The sequence below is a fragment of the Mesoplodon mirus genome (assembly GCF_964341445.2).
Source record: "Mesoplodon mirus genome assembly, chromosome: 1".
Lineage (NCBI taxonomy): Eukaryota > Metazoa > Chordata > Mammalia > Artiodactyla > Ziphiidae > Mesoplodon > Mesoplodon mirus.
Window position 1 is genome coordinate 76,634,025 of NC_138976.1, and position 19,124 is coordinate 76,653,148.

At 39.0% G+C, this 19,124-nt stretch overlaps 1 protein-coding gene and 1 long non-coding RNA gene across 2 annotated transcripts in view; one reads left to right on the plus strand and one right to left on the minus strand.

Moving 5' to 3' along the window:
* PIP5K1B (phosphatidylinositol-4-phosphate 5-kinase type 1 beta) overlaps window positions 1–7,565 on the plus strand; it is a 329,179-nt gene extending 321,614 nt beyond the window's left edge. The window contains exon 15 of the mRNA XM_082612673.1: window positions 6,823–7,565. Within this exon, the coding sequence (XP_082468799.1) occupies window positions 6,823–6,825 (3 nt within the window). The 3' untranslated portion in view covers window positions 6,826–7,565. The remainder of the gene's footprint in view (window positions 1–6,822) is intronic.
* LOC309799498 overlaps window positions 1–19,124 on the minus strand; it is a 110,077-nt gene that overhangs the window by 8,090 nt on the left and 82,863 nt on the right. Inside the window, exons 2-3 of the long non-coding RNA XR_014293291.1 lie at window positions 572–633; window positions 215–482 (exon numbers count right to left, since the gene is read on the minus strand). This is a non-coding gene — a long non-coding RNA (uncharacterized lncRNA). The remainder of the gene's footprint in view (window positions 1–214; window positions 483–571; window positions 634–19,124) is intronic.

The following is a 19,124-nucleotide window of genomic DNA, read 5'->3' on the forward strand; positions in this document are numbered from 1 at the left end:
GTGGGATAGGGAGGGTGGGAGGGAGACGCAAGAGGGAGGAGATATAGGGATATTTATATATGTATAGCTGATTCAATTTGTTATAAAACAGAAACACACCATTGTAAAGCAGTTATACTCCAATAAAGATGTTTAAATAAATAAATAAACAAATGAACAAACAAACACAGCAGTTCAGTTGGTGATAGAACTGAAATTTTCTGCCATCCCTTACCTGAGATATGGCTAGGTTCTCTCTCCAAAGCACCAGTTCCCATTTCTGTTTCTAAATCCATCAGGTCAGGAGAGGGTTGAGTCTCAGCACCTCAGAAGAAGTTGCTGGTGTTCAGGGCACTAATACCTGAAGAACCCATCTTCATGTTGGGGAGCTGGAGGGGATTCTACATGCACCATATTTTGAAGAATAAACTCAAGCTATGAGTTTCTTCCCAGGGTAGACAGACAGCTGACACTTTGTCTCTTCACTGATGGCCAATACAGGACTTGTGGATTATAATTTGAAGAAAGGAAAATTATTGCACACTTAATACTAAATAATGGATAATAAAATTGCCTTCTGGAGCCAGCTTACCATGGCCAAGTTTACAAGCAGGGAGATGCTGTGCTTTCAAGTTCCACAGAAGACTTAAAGACCTGTCAAAAAAAAAAAGACCTGTCAGGCCACCTCATTTTATTAGGGTTATAAATGGACACTTTCAGGTAACCAAACATGTCATCCCAGGATTACATTACAACATGGATATAGAATTGGCAGTTCTCACCCAACTTTGACATTCTTGTACCCTGGGGGTGAGAGTGAGTGCTTAACGAAGTTTATAGAAACTTCTACAAGACCTTCAGTTTACAAAAAACTTGATTCCAACGGGACAAGAAATAAGATGGTGGAGTAGAGGACTTGAGCTCACCTTCTCTCACAAAAACACCAAAGTCACAACTAACTGCTGAACAACCATCAACACAGAAAGACTTGAATCTAACAAAAAAGATATTCTACATCCAGAGACAAAGAAGAAGCTACAGTGAGATGGTGGGAGAGGCACATTCACAATAAAATCAAATCCCATACCAGTGGGTGACCCACAAACTGGAAAATAATTATATCACAGAGGTTCTCCCACAGGAGTGAGAGTTCTGAGCCTCATGGCAGGCTTCCCAGACTGGGGTTCTGGCATTGGGAGGAGGATCCCCCAGAGCATTTGGCTTTGAAGGCCAGCAGGGCTTGAGTGCAGGAGCTCCAACAGGACTGGGAGAAACAGACTCCACTCTTGGAAGGCATGCAGAGGTTTCACATGAACTGGGACCCAGGGCAAAGCAGTGACTCCATTAAGAGCCTGGGCCAGACCCACCTGTGGGTCTTGGAGGGCCTCCTGGGGATGTGGGGGTCAGCTGTGCTCACTGCAGGGGCAAGGACAATGGTGGTGCATGCCCCAGGGAATACTCATTGGCTTGAGTTCTCCTGGAGGTCACCATTTTGGCACTGAGACCTGGCCCCACCCAACAGCCTGCAGCCTCCAATGCTGGAATGCCTCAGACCAAACAACAAACAGGGTGGGAACACAGCCCCACCCATCAGCAGACAGGCTGCCTAAAGTCATCCTGAGCCAACAGCCACCTGTAAACACACCCCTTGATGTGACCCTGCCCATCAGAGGGACAAGACCCAGCTCCACCAGTGGGCAGGCACCAGTCCCTCCCACCAAGAAGCCTGCACAAGCTCCTGGGCCAAATTCACACACCAGGGTGTAGACACCAGAACCGAGAAGGATTACAGTCCTGCAGCCTGAGGAACAGAGACCACAAACACAGAAAGTTAGACAAAATGAGACAGCAGAGAAATATGTGCCAGACGAAGCAACAAGATAAAAACCCCAGAAGAACAACTAAGTGAAGTGGAGATAGGCAATCTACCTGAAAAAGAATTCAGAATAATGATAGTAAAAAATGACTCAAGATCTCAGAAAAAGATTGGAGGCACAGACTGAGAGGATACAAGAAATGTTTAATAAAGAGCTAGAAGTTTAAAGAACAAAACATATGAAAAATACAATAACTGAAATGAAAAATACACTAGAAGGAATCAATAGCAGAATAAATGAGGCAGAAGAATGAATAAGTGAGCTGGAAGATAGAATGGTGAAAATCACTGCTTCAGAACAGAACAAAGAAAAAAGAATGAAAAGAAATGAGGACAGTCTCAGAGGCCTCTGGGACAACATTAAATGCACCAACATTTCTCCTTCTGGGACTCCTATAATGCAAGAGAGAGAAAGAGGGCCTGAGAAAATATTTGAAGAGATAATAGCCAACAACTTCCCTAACATGGGAAAGGAAACAGCCACCCAAGTCCAGGAAGCACAAAGAGTCCCATATAGGATAAACCCAAGGAGGAACATGCCAAGACGCATATTAATCAAACTGACAAAAAGACCATGAGAAAGTATTAAAACCAACAAGGTAAAAGCAACAAATAATATACAAGGGAATCCTCATATGGTTATCAGCTGGTTTTTCAGCAGAAACTCTGCAGGCCAGAAGGGAATGGCATGATGTATTTAGAGTGACAAAAAGGAAAAACCTTCAACCAAGAATACTCTACCCACCAAGGCTCTTGTTCAGATTTGACAGAGAAATCAAAAGCTTTACAAGCAAAAGCTAAGAGAATTCAGCACCACCAAACCAGCTTTACAACAAATGCTAAAGGAACTTCTCTAGATGAAAAAGAAAAGGCCATGACTAGAAACAAGAAAATTACAAATGAAAAAGCTCACCAGTAAAGGCAATCTCATATGGTAAAGGTAGGAAATCATCCACACACAAATATTATATAAAAATCAGCAATCATGAGAAGAGAAGGGTACAAGTGTAGGATATTGGAAATGCATTTGAAAATAAGAGACCAGCAACTGAAAACAGTCTTGTGTGTATGTGTGTGTGTGTGTGTGTATAAACTGCTATATCAAAACCTCATGGTAACCACAAACCGAAAATCAACAATAGATACACAAAAAAGAAAAAGGAATCCAAACACATCACTAAAGTTAGACATCAAATTACAAGAGAGGAGAACAAAAGAGGAAGGGAAGAAAAAGACCTACAAAAACAAATCCAAAACAGTTAACAAGATGGCAGTAAGAACATACATATTGATAATTACCTTAAAAGTAAATGGATTAAATGCTCCAACCAAAAGACATAGACTGGCTGAATGGATACAAAAACAAGATCCATATATATGCTGTCTACAAGAGACCCACCTCAGATCTAGGGACACATATAGACTGCAAGTGAGGGGATGGAAGAAGGTATTCCATGCACATGGAAATCAAAAGAAACCTAGAGTAGCGATACTCATATCAGACAAAAGAGACTTTAAAATAAAGCCTATTACAAGAGACAAAGAAGGACACTACAGAATGATCAAGGATCAATCCAAGAAGATATAACAATTGTAAATATATATGCACCCAACATAGAAGCACCTCAATATATAAGGCAAATACTAATAGCCATTAAAGGAGAAACCAACAGTAACACAATAATAGTGGGTGACTTTAACACCCCACTTTCATCAATGGACAGATCACCCAGACAGAAAATCAATAAGGAAACACAGGCCTTAAATGACACATTAGATCAGAGGGCCTTAACCAATATTTATAGAACACTCCATCCAAAAGCAGCAGAATACACATTCTTCTCAAGTGCACATGGAAGGTTCTCCAGGATAAATCATATGCTGGGCCACAAAGCAAGTCTCAGTAAATTTAAGAAAATTGAAGTTGTATCAAGTATCTTTTCTGACCACAACACTGAGATTAGAAATCAACTACAAGAAATAAACTAAAAAACACAAACACATGGAGCGTAAACAATATGCTGCTAAACAACCAATGGATCACTGAGGAAATCAAAAAATACCTAGAGACAAATGAAAATGAAAGCATAACAATCCAAAACCTAAGGGATGCAGCAAAAGCAGTTCTAAGAGGGAAGTTTATAGCAATACAATCTTAGAAAACAAGAAAAATCACAAACAACCTGTTCTTACACATAAAGCAACTAGAGAAAGAGGAACAAACAAAACCAAAAGGCAGTAGAAGGAAAGATATCATAAAGATCAGAGCAGAAATAAATGAAATAGAGACGAAGAAAACAATAGCAAAGACCAGTGAAACTAAAAGCTGGTTCCTTGAAAAGATAAACAAAGTTGATAAACCTTTAGCCAGACTCATCAAGAAAAAAAAGGGAGCAGACTCAAATCAATAAAATTAGAAATGAAAAAAGTTACAACTGACACCACAGAAACACAAAGGATAACAGACTACTACAAGCGACCATATGCTAATAAAACAGTCAACCTAGAAGAAATGGACCAATTGTTAGAAAGGTACAATCTTCCAAGACAGAACCAGGAAGAAATAGAAAATATGAACAGACCAATCACAAGTAATGAGATTGAAACTGTGACTTTAAAACTTCCAACGAACAAAAGTCCAGAACCAGCTGGCTTCATAGGTGAATTCTATCAAACATTTAGAGAAGACTTAACACCTATCCTTCTGAAACTATTCCAAACAATTGCAGAGGAAGGAACACTCCCAAACTCAGGCCAACATCACCCTGATACCAAAACCAGTCAAAGATACAACAACAACAACAAAAGAAAACTCCAGGCCAACATCACTGATGCACATAGACACAAAAATCCTCAACAAAATACGAGCAAACCGAATCCAACAGCACATTAAAAGGATCATACACCATGATCAAGTGGGGTTTATCCCAGGGATGCAAGGGTTCTTCAATATATGCAGATCAATCAGTGTGATACACCACATTAACAAATTTAATAATAAAAATCATATGATCATCTCAATAGATGCAGAACAAGCTTTTGACAAAATTCAGTACCCGTTTCTGATTAAAAACTCTCCAGAAAGTGGGCATAAAGAGAACCTACCTCAACATAAGAAAAGCCATAGATGACAGACCCACAGCTAACATCATACTCAGTGGTGAAAAGCTGAAAGCATTTCCTCTAAGATCAGGAACAAGACAAGGATGTCCACTCTCACCACTATTATTCAACATAGTTTTGGAAGTGCTAGCCACAGCAATCAGAATAGAAAAAGAAATAAAAGGAATACAAATTGGAAAAGAAGTAAAACTGCCACTGTTTGCAGATGACAGGATAGTATACATAGATAATCCTAAAAATGCTACCAGAAAACTACTAGAGCTCATCAATGAATTCGGTAAAGTGGCAGAATACAAAATTAATACACAGAAATCTGTTGCATTTCTATACACTAGCAATGAAAGATCAGAAGGAGAAATTAAGGAAACAATCCCATTTACCTTAGCATCAAAAAGAATAAAATACCTAGGAATAAACCTACCTAAGGAGGCAAAAGACCTGTACTCTGAAAACTGTAAGATGCTGATGAAAGAAATTGAAGATGATAGAAACAGCTGGAAAGATATACCATGTTTTTGGATTGGAAAAATCAATATTGTCAAAATGACTGTAATACCAAGGCAATCTACAGATTCAGTGCAATCCCTGTCAAATTACCAATGGCATTTTTCACAGAACTAGAACACAAAAATCTTAAAATATGTATGGAGACACAAGAGACCTCGAATAGCCAAAGCAATCTTGAGAAAGAAAAATGGAGCTGGAGGAATCAGGCTCCCTGACTTCAGACTTTACTACAAAGCTGTAGTCATCACAACAATATGGTGCTGGCACAAAAACGGAAATATAGATCAACAGAACAGGATAGAAAGTAACAGTGTGAACATGTTTTAGATTAATGAGAGGGAGGAGTCTCAACTATTAAACAACAAAAGTTACAACTCACAATAGGCTCAAATTACGAGATGTAATACTTTTAAACAGAATCCTCTTTGGTATAGTTTCTTTCCTAATAATTTTCAGTCATTTCAAACTTTTTACTCAAGTTTTTTCAGCCTCCAAATGAATATGTTGGGCCACACAATCTCTGTGATCCCAACTACAACCTTCTTAACTACTATTTTGGAGACACTAATATTGCCAGGCACTAAATGAGATGTATAGAATTTGTGTATATCATGTATGTGTGTCTATTTGTACAGATACTATTTCCTCATAGAAAAGTTTATCACTTATAAAGTAGGGTTTATTACTCCCATTTAACAGATAATTAAGGTGCAAAGATGGTTAAGTAACTTGCATAACGTCCTGTAGCTGTAATAATTAGAGAGAATCAATAGATTTAAGCCATTGTGTCTGACTGACCATGGTACCACTTCCCCGTGTATATCTTCGTACAGCTGTCAGGGGTTCAATTAGCTGCTTCTGACCTTAAGTGGCTACCATTTTAGGTCCAGTATTTGCTGGACATATTTTTTGCTCCCCAGCCACAGGGATAGTGTGTAAAAATGCACACAGCATTCTTGAGTTCCAGACCATGTTCAAGTTGCTCTGATTGGCTTCAGGCCTGATATACCACAGCACATACCCAAAGCCCTGTGCACTTGGAGGGCAGGAGTGTGTCTTAGCCAGCGCTGTTTCCTTCAGAGTCCCTAGCACTAAGCTGTGATGTGGTAAGTGCTTGATAAATCTTGGTGTAATTTACATGTTGCAGGTCCAGGGAAGCAGATGTTCATCACTGCAAAAGAATCAATTCCAGGCCTAATGCCCTCCCATTTCTACCTGCATGTTTTCCAGGCACAAGTCATTGGAAGAAAGAATGAACTTGTTTCCAATCATGAGGTGCCATTATAAATTGATGCCAAAACTTAGTCTTACATCTGCTTTCTTTTTTTCTCCCCCAGTAAGTGAAAATGGTGACCACCTAAGCAGATGGATGAGGCAGGAACATGGTTGTGAGAGAGAAGTTTCTCCACTCCACAATTTCCCAAAGGAAACTTGGCTGAGCCCCACTACACACAGAGTCATAATCAACTGGACTTGGAGTTTGCGAGATGTCAGGGGAGCCTTGGCCGAGAGGCTGATCAGCAGATGTGATGTGAAAAATACCACACTCTTCTGTCATTTGCTGTTGCTTGCTGAACTGTGAAGAACTGCATGAACTCTATTTAAGCTGCTTTCTATACCATTGCCTTTGGACTTGGAAGTGCTATTTTACTATTGACACTTGCATTATTTCATTTTGCATGCATCCAGTGATTATCCATAAGCACCATATGTAATCTGCTTATATATTTTTTAAAAATCTATCCATGCAAAATGGTAAATAAAGTCTGAATTATGCTCTTTTTCAAAGTTATAATCAGCCCATGTCATTAAAAGTTTAAATTGGTTTCATATAAAGATCAGTGTAATAGGTCTGCATATACTTTATAGAAAATTAGCTTCTATAAAGATTTTTTCACTGTTTACTAGTGAAATGAGAAAAGCAAAGCTATTTATAAAAGGCCTTATGTCGTGTACATACAGTGTCTTTGAAATATTTGTGATTTAGTTTATTGCTTGTAAAAGAGATTATATAATTTATTTAGTAAATACTATTGTAAACTATAGTTTTATTGAGAGAAATAAAATATTTTGTTCTCAATTGTGGTATTATATTAATTCTAATGGTTTATGGTCTTTACATTTCTTTCTTTTGTTAATAAAAAATAAGTAACTTAGATACCCCTCATTTTTACATATTCTGGAATCCTAAATAAACTGACTCTCGTGATTGATAGATGAAAATGGAGAGAAAATTCCCCGGGCCCTGAGAAAAGACTCAATAGCAGATTCTGCTCAACTTGTTCAAGAGACTTTCCCAAATGTCCTGGTGTGTTAGTCAGCTTTCACTATGTTATGTTGTGGTAACAAACAATCCCCAAATCTCTGGATTGGGATCCAGAGCAACCCCTATCTAGGACATGCCACGTTTATGGCAGAAGAAAAAATGTGATAGTGGAACCATGGGAGCTCATAAAGCTTCTGCTTCAACATGGTTTACAGAACTTCTCACATTCCACTGGCCAAAGCAAATAACATTGACAAGTCTGTCGTCAAAGTGTTGGGAAGTGTACTTTTCACATAGGAATAGACTCAGCAGAGAGGGGCAATGGATATTTAAGCAGTTAATACATCTATAGTATCACATGAGTGTCCCAAGCAGCAGAAGGTTAAGAGGCTGCATAATCATACACTGCAGAAAAAATCATTAGAAAGCAAAAAGACATTCCTGATGAGTAAGATGCTCAGTGTAAAATACTTCAAGTTAAAGCAAGCTGATTCTCATAAGCAAACATAATATTAGCTTTTGTAAATACAGCTTGGAGGCTTGGTGACTCAGTATAAGTATTAATTTCATCTGCAGAGTTGGTGCTGGGAATTTATCCTGGGTTGGGCTGTCAATGGGAAATTTTACTGAAGTGGATCATGGAGGATTCTTTGCCTCTCTCTGCCTGGTATCCATATGTGCTAGCAGATGCCCGATCTTACTATAGGGGTTTACTTAGCTGCAGTCCTACTCTTCCCCCTCCCATTTGTATCCATTTATCTAAGCAGGGGTCCTTAAGCCCAGGACCCATTGATTCTTAGGAGGGTCACAGATGAATATTAATAGGGCCATGAAATAATATACACAAGTTGGGTATGCCTTTGTGTATATGGGGGCTTTTTTCATGAAGAGAAAGACAATAATTTCCATCAAATTCACAGTGACTTTGACCCAAGAACTGTTGAGAACCACTATTTTAAGACTTAACTCAAATGCTATTTCAATGCCATGAAGCTGTCCATAATGCCCAATCCTCTCTCCCCCCCACCACCATCACCCTTAGCCAGTCTGTGGTCAACTCACCTGTCTCAGAAAACCTCAACACTTTGTACCTTCTTTTAAAAATTGAGGTATAACTTACATATAATAGAGTGCACAACTATTAATTGTATGATGCAATGATTTTTTACATATATACACACACCCTTGTAAGCAGCACCTAGAGCAAGAGAGAGAATATTTCCAGCTAACCTACAGGCTCTTTCATGCCCCCTCCCCATCAATACCATTGGTAGGATTGATGCCTTTCCATCAATGCCCCAAAGGTAACCATTATTATTATTTCTATCATCATGGATTAGTTTTGCCAGTTCTTGAACTTCATATAGAGTAATAGAGCATGTCCTCTTTATCTAGCTTTTTGGTGGTATTGTTGTTCAACACTGTATGAGAACCATTCATTTCACTGTATACAGTGAAAGCTCATTCTTTTTCATTGCTGAGTAGTATTCTGCTGTATGATTATCCCACAATTTTCTACTCTATTGCTGATTGACATTTGGGTAGCTTCCAATTTGGGGCCATAAGCATGTGCACTGAAAGATAAATAATGAGTCCCTAGACATCTTCTTCCACACAGTTCCTAGATGCAGACAGCTTGACTTCTAGCACCCATACTGGGTGTGGAAGAATTTTCTCTGAAAAAAATATCACTACCAGGAAGTAGATGACCATACGCTAATTTGCCTAAGATAGTCTGAGTTTATGCCGGACACTCAGGCATAATAACAGTATATACTTTCACTCTCAAAAATGTTCCATTTTTACCACAAATTATATAGTTACCTTACCGAGGGGGAAAGCTTAAAGGTAATAACACTGGAGATTTCCCTAACAACTGACTCAGCCAAGGCACCCTACAGTGAAGTTCCACTACACCCCCCACACCCATTGCTCACTCACATTTTAGTCCCCACTCAATGCACAGCCAACCAAATATCACAAGACATCTAAGGAAATTCTCTAAAATGAGACTGAAATATACAAACAGAAAATTGCCACTGGGGTAAACAAGGACAGCAAGAAGTAAAGTTCAAAACAAAAATTACCATACATCTTCAAAGATAATAAATTATACAGCATCCATGAAGCATGATCAGGATGCTGTGACAAAAATGAACATTCTTACAGATGGCCAAAAAGCACATCAAAAGATGCTCAACATCACTAATCATGAGAAATGCAAATCAAAGCTGCAATGAGCTATCACCTCACACCAGTCAGAATGGCCATCATCAAAAAAATCTACAGGGCTTCCCTGGTGGTACAGTGGTTAAGAATCCTCCTGCCAATGCAGGGGACACGGGATCAAGCCCTGGTCTGGGAAGATCCCACATGCCACAGAGCAACTAAGCCCGTGCGCCACAACTACTGAGCCTGCGCTCTAGAGCCTGTGAGCCACAACTACTGAAGCCCGTGTGCCTAGAGACCATGCTCTGCAACAAGAGAAGCCACCGCATTGAGAAGCCTGTGCACTGCAACAAAGAGTAGCCCACGCTCACCGCAACTAGAGAAAGCCCACATGCAGCAATGAAGACCCAACACAGCCAAAAATAATTTAAAAAAATTTTAATACTTAAAAAAAAATTTTTTTTAATCTACAAACAAGAAATGCTGGAGAGGGTGTGGAGAAAAGGGAGCCCTCCTACACTGTTGGTGGGAATGTAAATTGGTACAGCCACTATGGAGAACAGAAAACTAAAAATAGAACTACCATATGTTCCTGCAGTCCCACTCCTCAGCATATACCTGAAGAAAATCATAATTCGAAAAGATATATGCACCCCAATGTTCACTGCAGCACTATTTACAATAGCCAGGACATGGAAGCAACCTAAATGTCCATCGACAGAGGAATGGATAAAGATGTGGTATATATATACAATAGAATACTACTTATCCATAAAAAAGAACAAAATGATGCCATTTGCAGCAACATGAATGGACCTAGAGATTGTCAGACTGAGTGAAGTCAGTCAGACAGAGAAAGACAAATATCATCTGATATTGCTTATATGTGGAATCTAAAAAAAGGGTAAAAATGAACTTATTTACAAAACAGAAATAGAGTCACAGATGTAGCAAACAAACTTACAGTTCCCAGTGGGTAAGTGGGGGGAGGGATAAATTGGGAAATTGGGATTGACATATACACACTACTATACATTAAATAGATAACTAATAAGGACCTACTTTATAGCACAGGAAACTCTACTCAATACTCTGTAATGGCTTATATGGGAAAAGAATCTAAAAAAGAGTGGCTATCCTTTACATCATGTTGGAGTTAGTATTTTTGAAAACTTTGGGGACAAGAATGTGGAGGTGACACACATCAACTTAGAAAATGAAAAAAAGGAACACAGATGACCAATTCTTCCTCTCCCCATTTCTAACCTTATAAGAACCCATACTAATTTTTTATGTTCTAGCTTCTTTACATACAGTATATCATTTAATAGGCACAGTGGTCTTGAGCAAACATAATAACCTATATTATATATAAATAAGAGAATGTATAAAGCACCTCCCAAAATTTGTAATTAAAAAAATTAAAAATTGGATATGTGTATATGTATGGCTGATTCACTGTGCTGTACACCTGAAACTAACAAACAGAACATTGTAAATCAACTATACTCCAATAAATGAGAATGTAAGGCAATTCTAACTGCCATACTTTGCTGTTGGGAATGCAAAATGGTACAGCCACTAGGGAAAAATGTGTCAGTTTCTAATAAACATACCCTTATCTTGTGACTCAGCAATTCAACTCCTGGTATTTAACTTAGAAAATTGAAAACTTACATTTGGACTTAAACTACATATAAGACCAGACAGACTTGACATTTTCAGATCATTCTATCCAAAAGCAGCAGAATACACATTTTTCTCAAGTGTACAGGGAACATTCTCCAAGATATGTCATATGTTAGGCCACAAAACAAGTCAATAATTTTAAGAAGATTGAAAAAAGTCATGCATCTTTTCTGACCACAATGGTATCAAAGTAGAAATCAATGACAAGAAGAAAACTGGAAAATTCTCAAATACATGGAGATTAAACAACATGCTCCTGAACAACCAATGGGTCAAAGAAGAAATGAAGAGAAATCAAAAAAATATCTAGAGACAAATGAAAATGGAAATACAACATATCAAATCTTATGGCATGCAGCAAAAGCGGTTCTAAGAGAGAAATTCATAGTGATAAATGCTTACATTAAGAAACAAGAAAGGGGGCTTCCCTGGTGGCGCAGTGGTTGAGAGTCCGCCTGCCGATGCAGGGGACACGGGTTCGTGCCCCAGTCCGGGAGGATCCTGCATGCCACGGAGCGGCTGGGCCCGTGAGCCATGGCCGCTGAGCCTGCGCGTCCGGAGCCTGTGCTCCGCAATGGGAGAGGCCACAGCAGTGAGAGGCCCGCATGCTGCAAAAAAAAAAAGAAAAAGAAAAAGAAACAAGAAACGGCTTCCCCCATGGCGCAGTGGTTGAGAATCTGCCTGCCAATGCATGGGACATGGGTTCGAACCCTGGTTTGGGAAGATCCCACATGCCGCAGAGCAACTAGGCCCGTGAGCCACAACTACTGAGCCTGCGCGTCTGGAGCCTGTGCTCCACAACAAGAGAGGCCGTGATAGTGAGAGGTCCACGCACCGCGATGAAGAGTGGCCCCCGCTTGCCACAACTAGAGAAAGCCCTCGCACAGAAACGAAGACCCGACACAGCCAAAAATAAATAATTAATTAATTTTAAAAAGAAACAAGAAAGAGGGACTTCCCTGGTTGCACAGTGGTTAAGAATCTGCCTGCCAATGCAGGGGACACAGGTTCAAGCCCTGGTCCAGGAAGATCCCACAGGCTGCAGAGCAACTAAGCCTGTGTGCCACAACTACTGAGCCTGCACTCTAGAGTCCGTGAGCCACAACTACTGAGCCTACGTGCCACAACTACTGAAGCCTGTGCACCTAGAGCCCATGCTCTGCAACAAGAGAAGCCACCGCAATGAGAACCCTGCAAACTGCAACAAAGAGTAGTCCCCACTTAGTGCAACTAGAGAAAGCCCGTGCACAGCAATGAAGACCCAGCACAGCCAAAAATAAATAGAAAAATAAATAAATTTATTTTAAAAAAAAGAAACAAGAAAGACCTTAAACAACCTAACTATACATCTTAAGGAACCAGAAAATTAAAACTAAGCCCAAGTTAGTAGTAGAAAGGCAATAACAAAGATCAGGGGGAAAAAATGAATGAAATAGAGACAAGGAAGACAATAGAAAAGATCAATGAAAGCAAAAGCTGGTTTTCTGAAACAATAAACAAAGTAGACAAACCTTTAGTTCAACTTTCTAAGAAAAAAGAGGAGTCAAAAAAATAGATAAAATAGGAAATGAAAGGTATTACAACTGATACCACAGAAACACAAAGGATCATAAGAGACTAGTATGAACAATTGTATGCCAACAAATTCGACAACCTAGAAGAAATGGATAAATTGCTAGAAACCTACAACCCACCAAGACTGAATCATTAAGAAATAGAAAATATGAACAGACCAATTACTAGGGAGATTCAATCAGTATCCAAAAACTGCCCAACTGAAGTCCAGGCTTTCATTCGCTGGCTTCACTGGTGAATTTGACCAAACAGTTAAAGAATTGATACCAATCCTTCCCAAACTTGCCAAATGCTAGCAAGGATGTGAAGGAAAGGGAACCCTTGAACACTGTTGGTGGGAATGTAAATTGGTGCAGCCACTATGGAAAACAGTATGGAGGTTCATCAGAAAACTAAAAATAGAATTACCATATGATCCAGCCATTGCAATCCCAGTTATATATTCAGAAAAATCAAAAACACTAATTCAGGGCTTCCCTGGTGGCACAGTGGTTGAGAGTCCGCCTGCCGATGCAGGGGACGCGGGTTCATGCCCCGGTCCAGGAAGACCCCACATGCCGTGGAGCGGCTAGGCCCGTGAGCCATGGCCACTGAGCCTGCGTGTCCAGAGCCTGTGCTCCGCAACGGGAGAGGCCACAACAGTGAGAGGCCCGCGTACCGCAAAAAAAAAGAAAAGAAAAAAGAAAAGCTAACTCAAAATGGATCAAACACTTAGGTATAATACCATAAAACTCCAAGGGAAAAAAAACAGGGAAGAGGCTCATTGACACTGGTCTTGGCAATCATTTTCTGGATATGACACCAAAAGGACAAATAATAAAAGCAAAAAATCAACAAATGGGACTATATCAAACTTAAAAGCTTCTGCACAGCAAAAGAGATACACAAAAAGATAACCTACAGAATGGGAAAAATATTTGCTAATCATATATCAAACAAGGGGTTATTATCCAAAATCTATCAACAATTTGTAAAACTCAATAACAAAAAACAATCTACTTTTAAAATGGGCAGAGGAACTAAATTTCTTCCAAAGAAGACATCCAAATGCCCAACAGGTACATGAAAAGATTCTCAACATAACTAATTTTCAGGGAAATACAAATCCAAACCACTATGAGATATCGCCTCAACTGTTAGAATGGCTATTATCAAGAAGACAAGAGATAAGGAGTGTTGGTAAGGATGTGGAGAAAAGGGAACCCTTGTACACTGTTGTAGGATGTAAATTGGTGCAGCCACTATGGGAAAACAGTATGGAGATTCCTTTAAAAACTTTTTTAAAAACACCATATGATTCAACGATCCCACTTCTGGGCATATATCCAGAGGAAATGAATACAGGATATCAAGGAGATATATGAACTCCCATGTTTAGTGCAGCATTATTCACAATAGCCAAGGTAAGGAAACAACCTAAGATCCATCGATGGATGAACGGATTAAGAAGATGTGGTACATATATACAACGGAATATTGTTCAGCCATGAGAAGGAAAGAAATCCTGCCATTAGTGACAATATGAATTTGCCTCAAGGACATTATGCTAAATGAAATAAGTCAGAGAAAGATAAACACTGTATGATATCACTAGCATGCGGAATCTAAAAAAGTCAAACTTGTACAAACAGAGCATAAAATGACGGCTACCAGAGGCTGGGGGTGGGGGGGATTGGGGAACAGTAGAAATGTTGTTTAGATGTACAAACTTGCAACTAGTAGATAAATAAATCCTGGAGATCTAATGTGCAATATAGTGATTAAACATAAAGATATTGTATTGTAGATAAACTTGATAAGAGACTAGATCTTAAGTATACACACCACAAAAAAAAAAGATAATTATGTGACATGATAAAGGTGTTAGCTAATGTTACACTTATATATTGAGGTACGATTACCATTGTATCAAGTCAACATGTTGTATACCTGAAATTTACATAATCTCAATTACATCTCAATTAAAACAGTAAAAATTAAAAGCTTCTGTACAGCAAAGAAAACCATTAATAAAATGAAAAGGCAACCCACAGAATGGGAGAATATATTTGTAAATCATTTATCTGTTAAGAGATTAATATCCAAAATACATAAGGAACTCATACAACTGAATAACCAAAAAAATCTGATTTTAAAAATGAGCAGAGGGGGCTTCCCTGGTGGCACAGTGGTTGAGAGTCCGCCTGCCGATGCAGGGGACACGGGTTTGTGCCCCGGTCCGGGAGGATCCCACATGCCGCAGAGCGGCTGGGCCGTGAGCCATGGCCACTGAGCCTGAGCGTCTGGAGCCTGTGCTCCGCAACGGGAGAGGCCACAACAGTGAGAGGCCCGCGTACAGCAAAAAAAAAAAAAAAAAAAAAAAAATGGGCAGAGGAACTGAATAGATATCTTCCAAATATACACAAAAGGCCATCAGGTACATGAAAAGTTGCTCAACATCATTAATCATCAGGAAAATGAAAATCAAAACTACAATGAGATACCACCTCATACATGTTAGAATAACTATTCTAAAAATACAAGTGATAACAAATGCTGGCGAGGATGTATGGAAAAGGGAACCCATGTTCACGGATCAGCAGAATTAATATTGTTTAAATAGCCATACTACCCAAAGCCATCTACAGATCCAACACAATCCCCATCAAAATAACAAAGGCATTCTTCACAGACACAGAAGAAACCATGCTAAATTTTGTGTGGAACAACAAAAGACCTTGAATAACCAAAGCAATGCTGAGAAAAAAGAACAAAACCAGATGTATCACACTCTCTGATTTCAAAGTACATTGCAAAGCCATAGTAATAAAACTGTATAATATACACTGGCACAAAAATTGACATATAGACCCGTGGAAAAGAATAGAGAGCTCAGAATTCAATCCTGGCATATATGGTCAACTAATATTCAACAAGGGAGCCAAGAATACCCTATGGGGGAAAGGATAGTCTCTTCAATAAATGGTGCTAGAAAAACTGGAGAAATACATGCAGAACAATGAAACTGAACCCCTATCTCACCTCAGTCACAAAAATTAACTCCAAATGGATCAAAGATTTAAACATAAGACTAGATACCATAAAACTCCTGAAGAAAACATAGGGAAGAAGCTCATCGATGTTGGTCTTGACAAGGATTTTTTGAACATAACACCAAAAGCACAAACATCAAAAGCAAAACTTAACACATCGGACCACACCAAACACAAACCTTCTGCAGAGCCAAGACACGACTAACAAAATGAAAAGGCAGCCTTCAGAATGGGAGAAAATTTTTGCAAGTCATATATTGGGTAAGGGATAATATCCAAAATAATATAAAGAACTAACACAACTTAATAACAACAACAACAAAAAAGCTTTTATTTAAAAATGGGCAGAAGGGGCTTCCCTGGTGGCGCAGTGGTTGAGAGTCCGCCTGCCGATGCAGGGGATGCGGGTTCGTGCCCCGGTCCGGGAAGATCCCACATGCCGCGGAGCGGCTGGGCCCGTGAGCCATGGCCGCTGAGCCTGCGCATCCGGAGCCTGTGCTCCGCAACAGGAGAGGCCACAACAGTGAGAGGCCCGTGTACTGCAAAAAAAAAAAAAAAAAAAAAAGGGCAGAAGAACTAAATAGTCATTTCTCCAAAGAGGATGTCAAAATGGCCAACAGGCACATGAGAAGGTGCTCAACATCACTAATCATCAAAAAATGCAATTCAAAACAACTATAAGAGGGACTTCCCTAGCAGTGCAGTGGTTAAGACTCTGCACTTCCAATGCAGGAGGTGTGGGTTCGATCCCTGGTGGGGGAACTAAGATCCCACATGCTGCACGGTGTGGCCAAAAAAAAAAAAAAAAAAAAAAAGGATCCGTTAACAAAACAACTCACCTCACACCTGTTAGAATGGCTATCATGAAGAAGACAAGTGACCACAGGTGCTGAAGAGGATGTGGTGAAAAGGAAACTCTTATACACTGTTGATGGGAATGTAAATTGGTCCAACCACTGTGGAAAACAATATGGAAGTTCCTCAAAAAATTAAAAATAGACCTACCACACAATCCAGCAATTCCAATACTTCTGGGAATATACCCAAAGGAAATGAAAACCCAAAGATGTGATATATACACAATGTAGTATTATTTAGCCATGAGAAAGGAGGATATCCTGCTTTCTTGTGACAACATGGATGGACTTTAAGCACATTTTGCTAAGTGAGATAAGCCAGACAGAGAAAGACAAGTACATGTTACATAACATCACTTATATGTGGAATGTAAAAAAAAAAAAAAAAAAAAGTAAAACAGTGGTTAACAGGGGATGGGGGGATACGGGGATAAGATTTAGGATGTTTAAGAGCACAAACTTGTAACGAGTACTAACATAGCCATAGAGATTTAATGTAAAGTTTATTAAACATAGACAGTAATATTGTACTATAAGTATGTACTGTGAAATGGGTGGAGGCGATCAAAAGGTATAAACTTCCAGTTGTAAGATAAATACAATCTGGGGATGTAATGTACAGCATGGTGACAAATATACAACATACTACAGTCAAATATACAATACTATATTGTATATTTGAAAGTTGCAAGGAAATAGGATTTAAAAGTTCTGTCAAAAGGGAAAAAATGGTAACTGTGAGGTGATCGATATTAACTTATAGTGGTAATTATTTCAAAATATATATCAAACTATGTTGCATACCTAAAACTAAAATGTTACATGTTACATCTCAATAAAAAATAAAAAATTTTAAATGTATATTATTTCCTTTCTTCCTCTTGCTTTGGGTTTAATGTGCTCTTCTTTTGGCTTCTTAAGATAGAAACTAAGGTCACTGATCTGAAATCTTTTCTAATACAGACTTTTAGTGCTGTAAATTTTTTTCTAGGTATTGTTTTAGTAGCATCTCATAAATTTTGATATGGGGTGATTTCTTTTTAATTCAGTTCGAAATATTTCCTGTTCCCTTTTGATTTCTTCTGTGATCCATAGGCTACTTTTAAATGTATTATTTAGTGTGCAAATACTTGGGGACTTTAAGAATTTTCCTGTTGTTGAGTTCTAATTTAATTCCATTGTGATCAGAGAATATACTCTGTATGACATAATTCTTTCAAATTTATTGGGACTTATTTCATGGCCCAGAATATGGTCCATCTTGGTAGATGTTCCTTGAACACTTGAGAAGAATGTTTATTCTGCTGTTATTGGGTAGAATGTTCTATAAATGTCAGTTAGGTCTGGTTGTTTGATAGTATTGTTCAGGTCTTCTATATTCTTATTGATTTTCTGTCTATTCTATGAATTATTAAAAACATACCATAGGAATTCACGAGAAGACAGAGTGTATAAGTGCTGGGCCCTTCATAACTCCCTCAGGCCACCATGTCAGAACACCCACTAGAAGAGACCCTGGACTGCCCTCCCCTGTCAATTCTATACAATAGATTGATTGTATCCCCCATTGCAAACGCCTAGCTAACAGACATATCCATTTATCATCTCATTTTCTCTTCAACCTGCCCTTTAAGTTTGACAGTTCTGCGTACCTGCAGTTCTGATTACACACCTGGGCTACATCACTTTTAGCTATGCTTTCACCCGGCCCTGCAGGCTAGAATGAAAAAAAATAAAGAGGAACTCCCAATTGCTTGACTCCAATTAGAAGGTTTCTACTGTAACTGTGAATTCTTTCCAGTTAACTCAGCAAGTGTTGGTTAAGCAAGTGTATATACTGCGTGCAATACCCGGTTCTGAGCTTAGGTTTTAATCTTGGACCAATAAACGGGGATTGACTACATATTCAGAGAGGGTCTGATCGGAGGGGAGGTGAAGGAGGAAAGAAGTAGTGTTGATAGAAAGAGGAGCCCAACTTCCACAAAAGGGAAACCCACATTCCCTCAAGAAGAGCATAGCAGCAGAGGAACATTGCCCCTCCGCATTTTGGA